Below are 20025 nucleotides of genomic sequence, written 5' to 3'. Positions count from 1 at the left end.
TTAGCCTCAAAGGCCTGCGTTCTACTGTCTGCTGAAGGGGTGTAATGACTCATTCAATGCCTCAATTACATGGTCTAGCAATTCAACTTTATTGGCCCTTACAGCAATGCCTCAATTGCTCTTGGATCGCACCTTAACCAATATTAATTAGGCAGTATCAAAAACGTCCAATTAATTATATTCCTCATAAGAACGAGATCGTAAACCTCTCCCCCCAAAAGACTTATCAATTCTTTCAAGCTTATTCAATTGCATTTTTATTCTAATTTTCCATGTTGGACATGTCTGAGTAATGGGTATATGTTTATTCATAGTTAATATCTGAAAACATGTCTAGGTTTTAAAGGAATGAAGTTTTCCACCTTAAGAACTTCGGAAACATCATCTCAGACATTGTTCTTTAGGTGGTCTGACTTGCAAATACCACAATATTGTAACACAATCAGTTCATCAAAGCATATTCTGGACAGCCCTTGCCGAGTTCCATCCATATCTGAGTCTTTGCTGTTGAACTATTAACGGTTAGAAGTTAATATACAAGTTAGATGTCTGAAAATGCCTGGGAAAGAAGCCCAACTCTAAAAGCAACGCAGTTTCGCAACAAATTCGGGACCATCATCTGAAGTCAAAAAGCCGATGCTATTGAAGTCAGAATCAAGCAGAGAAACAGAGATGTCTGTGCAGCCCAAGTTTCTGGCACTTTCCATGCCGACGAATCCAGCCATGGGCACTCGCTGTCGACATCTGACTGGCCACCATCCAGCAGCAAGCGGTGTGGTGGACATAGCTTTATTAGCCGCTGTCTGGATGCACAGACGCACTGATACTAGACATCGATCACCAACCCCCACTCAGTTTGTCAGCAGCTTCAGTGTTGTAGCCAGAGATGGCCTGGCAGTCAAATGCAGGCAGACCAACACAGTTCTATTATCGAAGACTCCAGGTCAATCAAACTGCGGATAATTAAGCAATTATTTAGCCATATGACCGACTAAGAATGGTATTTGCATCTTTACTGACCCCTGTCTTGAGGTTTTGGCTAGCAAGTGCTAGCCTTCACGCTCCCAGCTTGGCAGCAATGTGTAATAGGTGGAGACTAAATTGGGAAGAAACTCTTTTTCATAGTCACAGACTGTGGGCCTGAACAATATATCATCAGTTAATCATCATCAGGATTTAGGTCTTTACAATAAGATCTCTAAGCAGTCTTCACAAGTTTATTGCATCCTGACCATCCCTGATGACTGTACTGTGGGTGTTCTGATGTATCAGTGCATTCACATGATACTTGGTCAGAATAACACAGGCTGAACTTCCAACATATCACACCAAGGGTTTATAACTGTGTTTATAACATATCACAAGGTCTACTGCAATGATATCATCAGAATCATAATATGATACCGTGTCCATATCATGCAGCCTTGAGAACATTTTGCACACATAAGTCACGCTCTTTGCATACTAAAGTTATCTCTGAGTGAAGACGTCCATCACTGGCCTAATAACTATTCAGTATCAAGTATGATTCAGAGGTTGGCAGGCTATTAACACAAACCCTGAGAAGTTTATCATCCACAGTTTTACTTTGCCGTGCATGCAGCGAAGCATAGTCTGCTTTCATTTTGACAGCTAAGCCACATGAGAATGTTTACGGAGCATTTCTTCGTGGGCAGGACCACAAACGCTGCAAATATATGGTTTAAACTAACACACATATATACGCCCACATTGAAAGCGAAATGGATGGGTGGAGATGCTGTCAGGCAAAGAATGTAAATAAACAAGCACGACGTGAAAAGGCCACAGAGCTGCGAGCTCTCTTTAAAAACACTGATGAAAGCAGCTTAAGTGGCCTCGTCGTCAACCACCCAACATAAGAAATCCACCGAAGAGTGGACATGTAAGGCAAAAAAAACAATCTAATAAGCGAGCCGTGATTATTCAAAGTGTTTCTGATACAGAGAGAAGAGACAAAGCGCTAGTAAGGAATTCATCTGAGTGAAGGAATACCTGCCAAACTGCTCTTTAAGATCAGTGACAGCACCTTATTTGTGCATCCTGCATGTTTGTCGAACAAGCACATCTTATCTGCATCTCTGCTGACTGGTTTAACCCACTTGCCTGAGGGGCGGAGGGGGGAGATCATCTACTATTAATCGCACACTCTGTTTTGCAGAGCAGATGATTCCAATGGGAATACGCTGGCTCCGACTAGGCCCTGGCTCTGTAAGCGATATGGGGTCCCTGGCCTGCACCGCCGCTTACCCGACAGCTGTTCGCAGGGGCTGCTGGAGAAGGAACACCGTGTTAAATTTTCATACCCACTCTGCCGCACGAGCAAAAGCTACCCGAGTTCATCCAGTCATGCTGAATCAGCTCGGCTACCAGACACAAGAGAGCCAGAGCCATTCACAAGGAAGAGCCTGTTGGGCCCATGTGTATTTTATTGATCGGTGTGCTGGCACTTTCATTTCAGCGGAAACAGACTGACTAAGTGCCACAGAAAACCTGGGGGAACGAAACAGGCCCAGCTTACAGTAGCTTCCATAATCAGACACATTGGAGAACATTTATCAAGCCAGTTTTTCAGATTTCATAGAGGCTGAGGACAGGAACTTAAACGCTGCTTGGTAGTCAACACGAGCTATGCTGACAGACGCTGGTCAGGGGCTCATTATAGACAGACAGCAACTGATATTGACTGAATGTCTGAATGCTAATGCTACTAAAAGTAAATGAAGCCCTACATGCTTAAAAGTACATGTACCTCACAGATGGCAGGGCATGTTATCGTCATCATGATTAGTTACTTACTAACACACTGAACAACTGCATGTATCATAAAAATGAACTGTCTGAATTTTCTATTATTTTTTCTTAAATAGTTCTTTGTTTGCAAATGTTAAATTAGCTGTTCATAGCCTTTTTTAAACACGGTACTATTATTTTTGCTGAGACAGTTTGTCCAATCTACCTTATTTGCAAACCTCAGAAAAACAAACACTGCGATTAGAAATGTTAATAATCAAAATATTAACCATTAACCACCAAATACATAAATGTTCCACTAATGTTATCTGAACAACTGATCTCCATTTCACTTATTTAGTCACATTAATCAAACAGAACACACTCAGGTTAGCTTCAGTGAACTAACTGGCTAACCAAGCAAACTTTGCAATGCAAAACGTTTTACTGAGAAGTTTAAAACATAACATAGGCCTACATAACACTTCTCAGTAATTGCTTTGTCTGGCCACAAACTTGGCACAGAACCAAGGTGTAAAGCCTTTATTTTTGCTGTTGATAGTCTTGTAACCTTCAGCATGCTAACTAGCCTGCTAGCTGAGTAAAGTGAAGTTGTATCAGAAGTCATATAAACAGAGACAGAGCAGTCTGAAAACATAAAAATAAATATAAAATTTGATTTATGTTAAGCATTTTCCGGTAGTTGCTTCTAAACAGTTTTGTCCAGCATCATTTTCAGGTTTAAAAAGGAAAATGCATCAGATCGCAATAATTTCTAGACAAGTTCCGCTGCTGAAGCCAACGCTAGCGTTCGCTCTGTCCCTCGCCCCTCCAAGGGCTCATCTAACACCCTTCACTTGAGCTGATAAAGTAATGAAACAGCCATTAAAACGGTGCCGATTCCCCTGCAGTTAAATCATGATGCCAAGTGGACAAGGGCTTGTTTAAACAGGTACTGGAACGGGCGGTTGTTCTCTAAGCCATCTCTCACTGTCTGTATGTGTTGGACCCTCGCCACAAACACCTTTGCTTTCTCTCATCAACGAAGAGGCAGTCAGCAAAAGCGAAACCATGTGAGATGATAACCACAACAGAGGCAAAAGACAGCAGAGGTGAGACTGCTACAGCGGAAATCACACCAGCGCAAGGGTCGCAAAGCTGGCAAGAAGAAAGCTAAAGTTTCTGTGGGAAAACACTGCTCAAGTTGAAAACTCTGAAACAGAGACTGTTATTTCAATGATATTCTGCCAGCACTGGACATAAACTAGTGATGTACCAATACTGACCTTATTAAACAAATCAGATATGGGCCAGACGTTTCCGATACACATTCGTTACCTTCTCTGATGCTGCGTTCACATGTTAGCGGTAAACGGATGCCGGCAAACCCAATATTTCATCGTTTTCAATAGAACCGCAACAGAAAATTCTGCCAGCACAAGCGTCAACCACACTTGCCATCAACTGCAGCAGAAACTAAACCAAATGTTGATTTTTGGAGCTGTGGATGCCAAACATCTCGTTGTTGAATTCCAGATGAATATCTTTGTTAGCTAACAGTCATGTTTGTTTCAAGACAAAAACCTTAAAACCTGCAAGGTACTGATATTATGTTGATTGTTGTTTAAACTATGTATATAAACTTTAAGCTCGCCTCAATCAGGCCAGATAGATTTGTTAACTTTGGCTGATAATATGTGGTAAAAGTCAGTCAGTAGCCTACATTACATTTCCATCACATCTGTTATGTTAGACTGCGTTTTTACTCAATAAGCCTAAAGCCTTGTTTAAATAAAATTCAGTGCTGTGTCTGATGCTTTTCTGGTCGTGTCCATGATGTTAGGTTTGTCAGTTAATGATTAATAGCAGTCGATTATCTGTCAAATGAGTTTTGCCATCTTTAATTATGATGGATATCAGAGATACATATCATATTGTATCATATTGTATCGTATCAATGTACTGTGACTAGCATGTTAGCTTGGGGCTGGCATAATAGCTTGCAGCTAGAGCATAATACTTGGATGCTATAAAGGACATGTGCTTCAAACATTGTACTTTTACAATGTTGAATGCTGTAATAAAATGTAAATTAAAACACTAACATAAGGCGCATCTTCCAGTCACTCTTTACTGTTGCAGTTTTGAAAAAATGTATAAAGACACCAGTGTATAGTATCAAATCAAAGAATGAATTGTGAATCGTTATACTCTTAAATAATAGCTATACATCTGATAGCTATATCATATGTTGAATATGCCTAATAGTATTGCGACTTTTTTGTTTTTTCCTTGTCAGCCAACAGTCCATATAGCCCATGTAATATTTATTGAATTTTTCTCGTAGCTCACATTACTACCTTGCTGTCAGTCACAAGATGACCCGGAACCCAGAACAGGATGCAGCTTCAGCTGCTGGAATATATGCATGAATAGCACTACGCACTTATTAGCAGGTGCACACCATTAGCCAAGGAGAATGAGCAACAACTAAAAGGCAACTCATGTTATTAGCAAGATTATTTAATAGCTCAAGAGTGCTTAATTGAACTCGCTTCAAAGTGAGGGTGATACTTAAGAGACTCTACACCATTTTCTTTATTTTTCTTCCAGTGCTTGACAGTCTTCCCAGCACAGTTCTGCTCAAAATTACCCAAAAGCAGAGCTATTTTTTTAAATCCTCATGACACAAAGCGCTGTGTGTTTATGAGCCAGGACAATGCTAAAGGAGCCTCACTATCATTATCAATAATGTGCTTTTCCCCCTTTCAAAAGAAGAAAAATGAGGCCTACAGGCCTAAAAACTACAGACCTTGTTTGCCTGCCCTACTTTCATGTTTGGGGTTGGCTGCCTACTCTGGACAACAAGCTGACAAAAGAGCTTGTAAATAAAGAGCTGAATAATTCAGGGCCTGGTGTAACCCTATGCGCACATTGTGAGGATGCTGGCTGGGGCAGGCGAGTGGCCCAAACCTTCGTTTTGCAGTTTGGTAATGAGAGTATCACAGACTCTTCCTTCACCAGTTCAGAGCAGCTTTGACCACCGCCTGAACACTATGGGGAGAAAAGGCGGACACTTTAAGGTAGTGGTGGGCAATATGATGATTTGTATCGTTACTATATATATATATATATATATATATATATATATATATATATATATATATATATATATATATATATATATAAATAATATTCAAACTGTGATGCAGTTTATCACAGTAACGATACAAATCGTCATACTGCCCACCACTACAGGTAGGTGGGAGGGGGAGGTAAAACAAGTCATACATTACTTCACTTGGAAAACATTCAGAGGTGGATGAAAGTCATTACATTTTGACTTTCAAATGACATATGATGAATCATGCTTAATATGACCAGGGTCATAAACCAACAAGGTGAAAAAAAAGGCAGTTTTGATTTCCGGTTTACTTCAAGTCCCTTAGGCCAGGGGTACTGAACTCCAGTCCTGGATCACAGTTTGGTGATTGCCCTATTTAAATAACACCTATTAAACCAGACAATTAACACATCAGTTGAATCAGGTATGTTTGAGCATAGAAATTACTGGACATTGGCCCTCCAGGACTGGAACTGAAGACCCCTACCTTTACTGTGCCTGACTTACAAGGTCACAAGAATGGGAGTCAATTTCATCTCTTATGGTAAAGATTTGGTTGTCTGCTAAAGTAAAACTCAACTGAATCACGTTAAATCCTCCACTAAAGACAACAGAGATAAAATACACATGAAGTAGGCCGGAAATCAGAATTACACAGAAATGGACCATTAACTCATGATAAAAATCAAATAATTCATAGCTGGACACCTCAGCCAGACTGACTGAACGGTTTTATGCCACTCAAAAGTATCTACCGTGGTTGACTACAACCTGCAGGTTGTCTAAATTAGGAAGCTTTAATCCACTTTCGCCTACGAACGCTGACATCTAACTCTCCCCTACAACAAGCACTGCTTATGTGACTAAGTAATTAGCTAGTTGGTAAAATAAACTACACTGTTGGCCGGTTTCCTGGACCCAGATTAAGCCAAAGCCTGGACTAAATAGGATGTTGAATGGTGAAACACCACTGACACGGCAAAGGTACTGTGCTGGACAATCCACATACAGGAAAGCAGCCCCCATGACTCTTTACAGGGTCCAAATAATACACTTGTCTAGCATTTAATTTAATGTTCATTGTTTTAGCATTTGTTTTTTTATGTACTTAACAGGCTATTTTGGTAAATTTGCCTTTAAGACTAACATATGCAAAAGACCTCTGTTCTTACAGACTGTCCTGTACTGCATCTCATTCAAAAAGCAGACCACTCCATATAACTTCTTTGTGGCTAAGCGGGGCTAAACTACGCTAAGGGGAACCATGTCATTGTATATTTAAATATGTTTCTTTGCCGCCAAGGCTTACATGTTTACATCTAGTATGATAAGAACAGAACTTCTGTGAAACAAAACTGAAAGAAGTGCTGCTGCGACTCGCCCTGTAAACCTGAACTAATAACTGAGAAGAGTTGTGGGGTCAGATTTCGTGGGAGTTTTCAGGTCATGTCATATGTCTAACATCACACGCACAGGCTCAAGAAGAAATGGCTTACATGCATGATTCATACTATTCTGATAAAGACATGATGACAACAGTGCATAATTCACTCATGTCCTTGGAAGACACGTCCTTCACCAACCTCTGACCGAGTTGTCTTTGAATACTCTTTCAAAATGATTGCAATCATTCGATTCATCCACTCGGGGAAGGGGTACGGAGCACAGCCCATGCTACAAAGTGTTCTTCTGTACGCTGTGTGCAATTACACATTTCCGCCAGAGAGGTCTCCACATCCCCAAAACGTACAGCGTAGCTTTAACTAACACACGGAATAAAATAGCTACCAGTGACTTAAACGTGAGCTACTGATTAAATCACTTAAAACAGGTCTCAAGAGTCAAATGTCTTCAAATGTTTTCTGTAATAAATCTCTTCATTCTTTAAAACTGAGCCCCTATAGTGGAGCTCATGTCCTCTTAGCAAGGGTCCCATCAGAAAGGGATGATGAGCACTTTTTACTGGACGACATGGGCTTGGTTCCTTCGTTCTTCCACGGGGAGAGAAGCAGTTTAACACTCCATGAGTTCTATACAGAAGCATTTCTACATATTTAAATGGTGAACAGGTTCTTCAGAGTGATGGAGAAAGTGCTGGTTCTTTTTTCAAAAACGGTTCTATACAGAACCAAAAAGGGTTCTGCTGTTGTTATCAAGCTTGTAACAACAGAAGAGCATTTCTGGTCCTACACAGAACCATTTCCGAAAAGCTTCTATATAGTACCATACACAACAACATCTCCATCAATCTGAAGTACCATTTCACCATCCAAAGAACCATTTAAGCATGAAATAAATAGATAGAAGTCATGGTTGCAAACAGAACCATTGCCCAACCTAAAGAACCCTTTAAGATCTATCTTTTTAAAGAGTGTGTATGTTGGTAGTGATGGATCATCTCATTCCCCACGTTAAATATCCCACATTAAAAGCGAGGAATATAACTGCGAGATGCTACACGGTGTCACTGACTGAACAGCTCGGTGTGAATTTAGAAGGCTCTGCACTTTTGGACTCAAATTCCTCAGAGGGTTTGCAAAAAGCACAGCGATGTATCAGTTCGTTCGGACACAGAATCACAGAAACAGAGATGGGAACGCCTGTGAAGAGTTCACCGCACAGCAGCAGCCTAGATATGCTGTTATATGGACCGAACCCCTCAGAAAGCGAAGGGGAGAAGTTAGTGGCCGTTAGCTAGTAACGGTATAAGTTGACTGACTAACGTTAGCGAGTGAATGACTTTCTAGCTTTACTTTACCTTTTCAATAATCCTGTTTTTCAGTATCAAAGCCTCAGCTTTCGTAACTTATCAAGTAACACGGACTCCAGTGAAACAAGCAGCTCCCCGCTCAACCCCATTATAAACCGTTTTTCGGCTCCTTCCACAGTGTCTGTCATGGCTAACGCTAGCTAGCGTTAGCTAGCTGAGTAGTGGCCGTTGTCTGCTTACCTTGAGCTTGAGCGGCCTCGAAGCTACAGTTTCTCCCTCAGCGACCCATTCTAGCCTTCGCTTTACATCAAATTATCCCGGCCGACAGCCACTCTTCACTCCGCTGTGCTTTAATCCAAAAGTTGAACTTGTTTTTAACGCCAATACAGACTTGACAATAAACTACATTCTTACTCCCACAACAACAACAATGTCAACCGAGGCGCAACAAAATCCGCCCATCTGTGGGGGGAAAGAGAGCTTGCCTTTGTCACCCGCCAATCAGAAGACAGTGTACTATTTGACTGGCACAAAATCGGACCAATGAGCGCAGAGGTTTGCTAAACGTTAAGACTCTGAATCCAACGGCAATAGACAGAGCTCGCTGGGCGGCCCGTTGATTGGCTGTAGCCATTTTACGTGGGCGGGCAGAGATCCAGCGAGCCAATGAATGAGGCTCAGCTTTGTGAGTGACCAGCGCTGTTTCATTTTTTTCCAGAGACCAACTTCGTCATGACATCATCGCGATGATGCTGGAAGAATGTGGAAGATTCTGATGTCTGTGTCATTAAATCCGGCTCTCTGACGTCACCAGTCAGGTGCTAAAAGCTAATTAAAGACGGAATTTTCCACAATTACGAACTCTTTTTCCACTGAAATGACGTGTAGTTTTATTTTAAGAGATACAGTTTTACCGCTGTTCTCTCTGACTGTTGCTCCTTTCTGCTGAGTTGGCTGATTTGCAGACCTGAATAGAAATAAGTTGATCGGTTGTCAAAGCAAATTGACCAACATTCTCTTGTTCAGCAAACTCTTACACAAAGCTCAGTCATTAATGATGAGATTTAAAGCAATGTTAATAAAGAAAACCACCTAATTCACATTGTTCATGTGTAGTTCAACTAAATGAAGGGTTCAGAATGTTTTCAGCAGAGATAAAACAACTAAACTATATTTCTAATAGCAAACATTTCACTAGCTTTTATTATTTTACCAATTACTTTACCAAATGTGTCATTTTCATTCATTGTTTTTGCTAAAGATGGGCAATATTAAGATATTTTATCGTTTTTGTGATAAATTTTGTTATCGACATGAACAACATTTTTCAGTTTTTCACATCATTTGAAAACACCTGTTGCTCTTTACATTGTGTGAAAATTTCATGAAGAATGGAACAAACGAAATGGCCCAAAATGACTTGGAAAAAATTCTGGTTCCATTGACTGACATTAAAAATAAAGTAGGTTTTTTTCTTTTCCTGTAAAGTTACCATTTTGGAGATACAAGGTTTTCTTCCGATAACAGTGATATACTTCATGTGAAGTGTGCAAAAACCACTTGTGTTTACAAGTAATCAGACGTTTTTAGACGTAAACACAATTTCACCTGTGAGCTCATATTTTTACATGTGATGACACCATTTTAATGTGTGCAAAAACGGTTTTATTCACATGTGACTCTTCTGTAAGAGCAACAACATTGAACAACTACACATTTCATTACAAAGAGAGCATAACTAACTGTGATCAGAGATTTGCAGTTTTTAAAGGTTTTTGAACTAGTACTGTATGGAGTCTACGGGACAAAATATCATGGTGTATCGTATTGTGAAAATGTCTTTAAGTATCATGATATTTTTGCTACATCACCCACCCCCAGTTTTGCTATGTTACCCTTTATTATTACTTAGTGTGTCTAGTGCATTTCCAATACGTTAACATCAATAGAATGATCAAGATAAAATTTCTTTGCATTATTTATTTGAAACACTGATGCCATTCGAAGCTACTATACCTGTTAAAGTTCAAGATCTTTTCATAACATTCATTAAGATTGAATTGTTAGTCATTCTGAGTGTTCTGATGTGAAATCAGATTTCTTTACAGTGGTAGTGATAGGAACCAGGGGTCGCTATGTCTACAATGCAAATATAGCTGTTTTATTTACTATCCAAAACAACCAGTGAACCTACACGTGTCTTAAGTTTAATATGTAATGTTGATTATGGTAAAATAATCATAAATCTGAAAAAAAACTACATTTTCTTTGGGGACTATTTTTGCCTCATAACACCCTGCTTGTACCCCTCCACCATGAATGGATTTAAAAAATGGATTAAAATACATTTTAAGGCAAAACTTCATCACAAAACTATTGTCAAACAATGTATATATAAATATATATATAAAAATGAAAACTCTTTCAACATCTGGTTCCCATCACCACCACTGTAAACACTGACTGCAAATTTCTCTGGAACAGTAACATTTGACTTCAAACTCTACAGGCCACTCTACAAGCCTGTTTCCACCTCAGTGATGTAATTATGCAAAAGAAATTTGGGAAAATTGATTAAAATTAACCTTTAAGATTTAGTTGAATGTAGCATGATTTAGTCATTCGTTTCCTAAACATTAGCTTTAAGTAATTTGGTGACTGAAAATACTAATTGCAATACTGCCCAGCTGTTGTATATTTACAAATACACAAATGAACTTAGAGTATGTGCTTCTATGAGGAATTACATAAATAGCATCAAACAGCATTAGCTGAAAGATCTCTAGTTTTACCTGTTTGATCAGAGCTTTAAAATCATTCCACCACCTTCAATAACGGTTATCACTGAAGCACTGTAGGATTAAAGCTCTATAGCTTTTATACTGAACAGAATAAACACAAGAGATAAGGACAGAGATAAACATAGCCCTGAAGAAATTTATTAGAAGTGTACAAACAAACATCTTTAAAATGGATCTATGTTGCATATGTGCTATGACATGTTAGCCTAGGTTGGGTTTTGAGGACCAGTTTCTTCAATTTCGTACAAAAATTAAGTAAAACCAAGGAAACCAATACTATACAGATGTCATATTACAAGAGCTGCCGCAGTGCTGGTGGTCCTCCATTGTAGAGAAAACTACACAGACAGCAGCTGGATGACACTCAAGACAGATAACAATAACAAAAAAGCACTAAAATCTAAAACAACCCATTAGAGAAATGCATGCAGCCACACTGCCTCTGGATTACAACTCTGTAAAAGGCAAAGTGGCGGATGCTGGAGACGAGGAAATCAGCGCCGTCTTCTGTCTGGACTTCTGCTACGTCTCCTTCCACCCCTGCAGGAGAAGAGGGGGAAAATGATTAGACACTGCAGCTTTAATGTTAGATTACGTTTTAAAGCAGTAGTCATGAGAGCATTAAAGTGTGAAAAGATTAGAGAATACGAGTTAATTTACTGCCAACACCAAATTTGAGTCACTTAGGGATTAGTTTAGTGAGGAATGCTAACTGGTGGTAACTGGCTTGCATTTATTGTAAACCAGGTTAGCATGTTTGGTCAAGCTACTCTTTGAAAGGGAATTCCACCAACATAATTCAATGACTGAGATGTGAACAGTCATTCAGAGTGGTTTGATATGAAATGGTTCAATGTAGAGAAACTTGCTGACTCATTTCTTTACAGTGGTGGTGATGAGAACCGTGTTTCAGGATGTCTACAATACAAATATAGCCATTTTATTTACTATTCAAAACCACCAGTGAACCGTCATGTGCCCGAGTTTTAATATGTGATGATGACTGTGAATGAGTCTCTGCTTCAGTTATTCAGGCATTTTTATTTTGATATACTCACCTCCTCTTGCTCTTCGGTGGCCCTCTGACAAAGCACCAATCAACACTGATCGGTTGACCCATAAGATCTTGGCCATTCAGCCCCTCCATGGCAGCCTGTGCCTCTTTGTATGTTTCATACTCCACCAGCGCATAACCCTACAAACAAAGTAAACAGAGTAAAATTTCGGGTGGGTAATATATTATAGTGCATTACACTATTAATTCTGTAGTAAAATGAAACTAATGAAGCTTAACTTATTCTTAATGCTACTAAATCTTAGGTGAGCTTCATCCATTTTTCAAATTTCTGCATGATTTTAATCACTGAAACGGAAACATTCAGAGTAGTTTGATGTCAAATGTTATTGCTCTAGAGAAATTTGCACAGTCACAATTATATTGAATTATTATAGTAGTACATGACACTGTGCAGTGTATCTTCAGCCTAACTACATTTATTATATATTTACATTAGAATATCGCCGCTGTCGGAAGAAAGCCTTGTATCTCTATCAAAAGGGTTGTGCTGGTTCCATTGACTTACATTAAAAGTCAAGTAGTTTTTTTCCTTCTCCTGTAAAGTTATCATTTTGGAGATACAGGTTTTCTTCCGACAACAGCAATGTTTTCTATGAGTACATCATTGGTATAGTCAGTAATACTAAAACACCCAACAGCTGCAAGGATCATTAAGAAGACGGATTTAGACCAATTACAGAATCTGTAGACAACAACAACAACAACAACAACAACCAGAGCATAACTGTATAAACTGCATATCAAAAATGATGTGATTGGCCCATAATGACATCAGCTTATTTCATAAACTTTTTTAACCAATGTAAAAAAAAAACCAAAAAAAAACCCAGACATTCAAGGGAGAGACTCTTAATAGGTAACTATAGAAAAAATGTTAACTGTATTTTTTTATTTTCCTCTCATTTTCCCCCTTTCCTTTGCTGCATTTTTGTTTATAATATTTACTAATTGTTTTCTTTACATAATCTGAGCAAAACTCTAATAAACATTAAAGTGTCAAAAAAGGTCAAAGATTCTCAAAAGCTGTGCAGATAATTTGCTAAAACACCACTGCCACTACACACACTGAGGCAATATCTGAAGTAGACACTGTATAGATTCAGATGTGTCAGTAAATAAATCAGGAGATAAGTAAAAACACCCGTCAACAACTGGAGTACAAAACAGCTTTTGCGTTTTACCTCTTGTGAAATACTGCCACTTAGTGGACACTTACAAATAATTAGTAACTAACAAGAAATCAACATCAGACCAGTTCAATCCAAAATGGATTTCTTTTACCACTCAGTTAAGCGGATCAACATGAAGGACCTTAAACTGTGGCAAAAAACAGGCCACAGGAAAAATATGGGAAAAATCTCCTCTTCTTGTATTTAGACAAGGGCTGATAGATCACCTCACAGTGCTTAGATCAACTGTCCAATTCTATATGCATAGTGTGGCACCTGTCTAATCTTTTGATAAAAATTTGTCCCGTATCTGGATTTCATCTGAATACACATTTAACAGAAGTACTAGTGCTGTCAAAAATATAGATTTTTTGATACCTGTCGGTTCTGGATACTGTAAACAATACCACAACTCATTTTCCACCAGTATTGATTCCATCCATACCAGACATGCTTTTCAGCTCACTTTTAAAAAGCAAAATGACACACTGCAGCCCCATCTCATTTTTTTGCTATTATTTATATTAAAACTAAACAGTTAGAGTTATTAAATAGCCGTTTTTGCTCCGAGTTAACTGAGTCAAATACAATTTCTACAGCTTTTTAACAAACGTGACACTACTACATGTTTTCTGGAGCATTCTGTCCTTACTAACCTGTTCACAACCTCCATAAAAACGAAATACTGTGATCAATGACTGTCAATATGCATGTCGCCTATCTGTTTTATGACCCAATTATAAATAAGACGCAAATAAATAAGCATGGAATGGAACAGACTTACCTTGAGGTAACCCGTTCTTCTGTCCAAGTTGAGATGGAGATTCTTGATCTCACCAAATTCTGAAAATTTGTCATGGATGTCTTCTTCTGTTGCTTCCTCATGAACGCCAGTCACAAAGAGGATCCATCCTTCAACAGCTGCAAATGTAAAGTGGCCAGCTTGAATCAAAGACTGACATTTTTCTTCAGTTATGAAGTGAGACAGAGATAAACTGATTTTCTAAAACTGTATGTCACATCAGCATGTCTACTGATAGTCAAGGTAGTTGGTTAACATTGTCACAATCTCTTTGACAACCTTCACCAATAAGCATCACACAAACAGCACATCTAAAATCACACATCAAATCAATTGTTAACAATGGAGTTGATAAATCTCAGATTTGCTTCTATGGTTTCTGATACAGCAGGACGCACTGTTATCTATAAAAATGGTGATGCACACCTAAAAGAACAGTAGCAGTTAGGCCTGGGCGATATTATCAGATTTAGGTGACTAACCAATGACAATACTTCAGGGGCGATAGTCACTGTTTTTGGGAACTAGAACTGATATAGAACTAGCTTGTTGAACAATTTCAAATATTATTCCTTTTTACTGTTAAAAACTAAGAACAATTAGTGAAAAGCATTACATTAGCAATTCAACCATTCCTGGTTTTTAAACAGTAAATTATCTTGCTAATTCTTCTTAGATATCACTCAGGCCTGGTAGAAGCCAACTCAGAGCTTTAGTATTTGTCTGCAGGGATGCACAAACAGAATCATCAAAGATTTTTGCTCAAAACACAAAACACAGTCGCCAATCTATTGCTTTTATTTGGGCAGATCTGCGTTGCAATTAAAATGCTGCTGCTACCCTGATACCAAAATGTCATAGCATAATTATACATGACTCACTGTGCTTAAAAGCCAGTTGCCTCTTAATTTAGCACTATATTTGATTCGTGATATTTAAATAGGCAACTGGTTTAAAACTGAAGAGATTTAAATGTCAGTTTGGACCATTAAAGAGCAAATGATACTTATACTGCAAGATTGGTTAATAAAAAGTGCTGAAAATGTACAAGTGTGTTTTATATGTTCACAGTGTGAGCATCAGATTACAAAAAAGGTTCATAAATATCAGCCAATATGGCTACAAAGGAATCAGAATCTGCCATAAAAATACATGACCAGTGCATCTCTATTTGTCTGTATGTTTATCCATTACTATATAGTCCACAGCAGAGATCAGATCTACTCAAAACATCTGAAGGGCTAATCACAAAGACTATGTTGAAGTGGCACAAATCTGATTTTTTGCCCTAAAGTGACTCAGATCTGATGTTTTCAGGGCTGTGTGGACTCACAAATCTGATCTTTTCAAATCCGACCTGAGCCACTTTCATATGTGGTCCTAGATCGGATAAGTGTCTGATTTGTGGCCATGCGACCTTAATGTGACGCTCAAATCTGAATTCATGTGTTTTTTTTTCCCACTGCTGAGAGCCATCATTCAGAGTTACCATGGCAGCAGCGCTGAGCAGAAGCTAAAGCCTGTAAACGGTGGAAAAGCAGCTCATCTCACCTTTTTCTCCTTCGTCTCTCTCTAATAATGAAGCTGAGAGCTGATCAGAGTTAATTATCTTCTCAGTGAAGCTCGTTCTGCTCGTTAGTTTGTTGCTAATGATGCACGTGATTCATTCACGTGACGTTACTGAGTAAGACTTTCAGGATGCCGGTTCGTCACATTAATGACAGATTTGAGTCACTTACCTAAACGAGTGTGAACCATCGTGTCAGAGAGATCGGATTTGAGCAATAAATCGGATTTGAGCAACAAGTCTTGTAATGTGAACGTAGCCAAAAGAGGCTCTAAAAACTCACATCTTTGTGGGCCAGGCTCATCACCATCCTGCTCCACTGTATCGTAGTCTTCTCGCACTCTGGACCTCGCTCCTTCCTCTGGAGACAACACATAAATGGTTTCCTTTAGACTGCAGCGGAAACCACATTAATGATTATATCTAAAAATGATACTATTGCAAATCAAATGAAAATCTTACCAGATCCAAAACCGCGACCCTTCCTCTTCTTGGCTTTTTCTTTTAGCTTGTGAATACTCTCTGCAAAATAAAATATTCCACGAAGAATAAAATTATCTTGGTGAAATTCAGAGATCACAGTAGAGTTACTGCACTTAAAAATTTGAGCATGGGAAAGGCTGACAGCTAGATAGATAAGCTATAGTCATTGATGTAACATCTAGAGCAAATCGTCTAGCTTTAATTTCGATATACGAGAGGTTTGGTCACTGTAAGACACACATTTAGGTTGTGCAGTGTGTAATATGTACCCCTTTAAAGTATTTCCATGCTTCAGTAATCAGGCATGTACAATAACATCACAATCATATCAGTATTAGAAAATAACTGCTTTAAGATGATTGTCAGACAGATGATATAACAGATATTTAAATTATTTAATTATCTATTTGATGATAGATTTATTGAACTCCAGAAGAGCAGAATGTTTAGATGACGTTGGGCTACAGTGCAAAAATGTCAGAATTTAATTCATTTTACTGCATTGGTAAAGATACAGAAACAAACATAACACTAATCCAGATAAGTTTAGCTGCAAATACTACATTTTATAAATGTGTATGGTTATGCATTTGCAAAAGTACACAAAAAATACCAGATCTCAGCACAAAATCTCCATACTGGTACATTCCTTTCAGCAATGCTAAAATCTCAACATTTCACTGTGTGTAAAGCTGTGCATACTGCTTTTCATTCACATGGATAAACCCAATCCACGTCCTCTGGTAAAAGGAACCCAAGCTAAGAGGCTCTCTGATACAGGCGCAAAAACATTAGAATGGACAAGGACATCAGTATTGACAGACAACTGCTTTAAAAAAAAACTTCACTAGCATCAATCTGATGCACTGCGCTAAGTTTTTATTCATATTATTGTATTTATCTACAGATAAACACAGGAAAAATTCTCTGTAATGCTAATCCAACTATGTGTGCTCAATTTACACATCAGAAATGTTAATGTATCAGCACCAGCAGATACGTAGAAGAAAAACATCAGATATGGGCATCAGCCACATCATCAATGTGCCTTTTTTTCTTTTTTTTAACTATTGTAAGTTTTCACTGGCTTTTTTTAATGTACGACTGATGCTTTGCTTGAGTAACTTTTTGTACACAGATCAGCCAACATTAAAACCACCACCTTGTTTCCACACTCATTGTCCATTTTATCAGCTCCACTTACTATATAGGTGCACTTTGTAGTTCTACAGTTACAGACTGTAGTCCATCTGTTTCTCTGCATAGATTTTTAGCCCCCTTTCACCCGGTTCTTTAATGCTCAGGACCCTCACAGAGCAGATATTATTTGTTTGGTAGATCAGCACTGCAGTGACACTGATACTGGTGGTGGTGTGTTAGTGTGTGTTGTGCTGGTACGAGTGGATCAGACACAGCAGTGCTGCTGGAGTTATTAAACACTGTGTCCACTCATTGTCCACTCTATTAAACAATCCTAGCTTGTTGGTCCACCTTATAGATCATCAGCTCATCTGTTGCTGCACAGCTTGCGTAAGTCGTCCTGTAGTCCTTCGTCAGTGGTCACAGGACACTGTTGGCTGGATATTTTGGTTGGTGGACTACTCAGTCCAGCAGTGACACTGAGGTGTTTAAAAAAATTCACCAGTACTGCTGTGTCTGATCTATTTGCATCAGTGAAACACAAACTATCACACCACCATGTCAGTGTCACTGCAGTGCTGAAAATGATTCAGCACCCACATAATACCTGCTCTGTGGTGGTCCTGTGGGGGTCCTGACCACTGAAGAACAGGATAACAAAGTATGCAGAGAAACAGATGGACTACAGTCTGTAACTATAAAACTACAAACTCCAGTAAGGGCAGTCTACACACTCATTACTGAAGCACGAACACAGAGATAGGCCAAAAAAGATATTATATCGTTTTCATCATTAATAATGAAAATCGGCCATCGACCAATTTGTCTGTAATATAAATCAGAACTGGCCATAAAAATTCACGATTGGTGCATCCCTAATATGTATTCCCGTTTAACTGGATTACGTTACTGCTGCGTTGTGTTCGCTTGACAAAACATCGCGACACGTTATCGCGTATCGTGAAAATATCCAAGTATCGCGATATGATATTTCTGCGCCGTCGCCTAACGAACATTTTTACTAAAACGCCACAAACGATTAAGCGCCCATCTTGGCCTTCATGGGGCTAAACTTCTGAGAAAGAGAGGTCTAACCTGGCTCGGCGCTCCAACGGCTGAGGCGGTCAGTTAGCTCGGGTTAGCTTTGTGTTAGCGCGAATGTTTGAATTAGCCGAGTCAGGCGGACCAGGCCCGACATCCACCACACGCCAAATTCGGGACAGAATAACGGAAACAAACGGCGCCGACTACTGCCTGCGCTTAACACAGGTAAACAAGCCTCATAAAACCACAGTGAACCCGTACCATCTCCATCCTCGTCCATAGGAAAGTCTTCGCCTCCTGCTTCGTGAAGATCCAGTACGTCCGCCATGATGCCTGTTCGTGTAGATGGACCAGAGCATGTGCACTGCGCGCTTCCCTCTACGTAGAGCTGTGACGAAACGAAGGAGAGAAAAAGAAGAACTGCTCCAACATCGCCCCCTACTGCCTCTTAGGGCCACTGTCTCTGAAGGACGGAGCAGTGAGCGCGCTGAAAGGTGGAGTGGCTGATGCATATGTGTGAATATGTATGTATGTGTGTATGTATATATATATATATATATATATATATATATATATATATATATATATATATATATTTTCTTTTTAGTATTTTGTTTATTTGGTTTATTTGTTTTATTTATTTGCTTATTTTTAGTTAAGTTTTGTTTAGTTTGCCAATTTTATTTTCTATTCACCAAGGTATGTTATCTATCTCCCATCTGTATTTGTACTTATGTTTATTATCACTGTTTTATTATATTGCTTTGAGTGGAGTAGAGAGACAAGGACGGGTCTTTAAGGAAAAGGGTGTAGGAAACCAAACAAGGAGTTGTTTTATATTAGTTTATACTGTACTATGTTTTCATTGTTGAACATTACAAAATAAAAAACAGAATGTTTTAAAAAAATAAATAAATAAAATAAAAAAGGTGGAGTGCCTGTGTCCCGATTGCTTGGACGAAGTACACAAGTCATGTACTTGAGTTGAAGTAGAGACACCCAAGGTAAAATATTACTCCAGTAAAAGTAGTTCCTCCCTTTAGACCTCCACTTGAGTAAAAGTACAAAAGTATTTGCCTTCAAATGTACTTAAGAATCAAAAGTAAAGAGTACTAAAAGATTAATTATGACTCTAATGTCCTATTACCATTTTTGTAACAAGACTCTGCTTCATTAACTCGTTTTAGGTGAAAATACTCCAGTGTCTCTCTTGGTCAACCAATATTTTAATAGAATGTCATTAATTAGTCTGACGCTGATGCCTATTAAAATTATCATAAGCACAAAACACTGAAGGCAAACAATTCCCATTAGGTAGAACTGAGTGGCTCTGAAATAACCTTTTGCAAACAAGCA

General features: G+C 38.8%; 2 protein-coding genes across 3 annotated transcripts in view; both read right to left on the bottom strand.

Moving 5' to 3' along the window:
* The window catches only part of otud7b (OTU deubiquitinase 7B), a 60958-nt gene extending 51924 nt beyond the window's left edge, over positions 1–9034 (bottom strand). For both annotated transcript variants that reach the window (XM_036558256.1, XM_036558257.1), the window contains exon 1: positions 8826–9034. The gene's annotated coding sequence lies outside the window, so the exon portion shown is untranslated. The remainder of the gene's footprint in view (positions 1–8825) is intronic.
* Positions 9035–11502: 2468 nt separating this feature from the next.
* rbm8a (RNA binding motif protein 8A) lies at positions 11503–19062 on the bottom strand. Its single transcript, XM_036558724.1, has 6 exons — positions 18931–19062; positions 16465–16524; positions 16286–16363; positions 14418–14554; positions 12445–12581; positions 11503–11926 (listed from the first exon to the last, which is right to left on the bottom strand). The coding sequence occupies exons 1-6, from the start codon at positions 18995–18997 to the stop codon at positions 11881–11883; spliced, it is 525 nt and encodes a 174-aa protein (XP_036414617.1). The 5' UTR covers positions 18998–19062; the 3' UTR covers positions 11503–11880.
* Positions 19063–20025: the final 963 nt, after the last annotated feature.

The sequence above is a fragment of the Colossoma macropomum genome, unplaced genomic scaffold (genome assembly GCF_904425465.1).
Source record: "Colossoma macropomum unplaced genomic scaffold, Colossoma_macropomum, whole genome shotgun sequence".
In the NCBI taxonomy this organism is placed as follows: domain Eukaryota; kingdom Metazoa; phylum Chordata; class Actinopteri; order Characiformes; family Serrasalmidae; genus Colossoma; species Colossoma macropomum.
Note: the sequence above shows the minus strand (reverse complement) of the source record. Positions and strands in the feature narration are given on the sequence as shown.

Coding starts and splice junctions, on each gene's coding strand:
- rbm8a (XM_036558724.1), bottom strand. CDS start 18,997: ATGGCGGACGTACTGGATCTTCACGAAGCAGGAGGCGAAGACTTTCCT. Junction 14,555..16,285: donor TGAGCCTGGCCCACAAAGAT/GTGAGTTTTTAG, acceptor TTACATTTGCAG/CTGTTGAAGGATGGATCCTC. Junction 12,582..14,417: donor GAAGAACGGGTTACCTCAAG/GTAAGTCTGTTC, acceptor CTTTGTTTGTAG/GGTTATGCGCTGGTGGAGTA.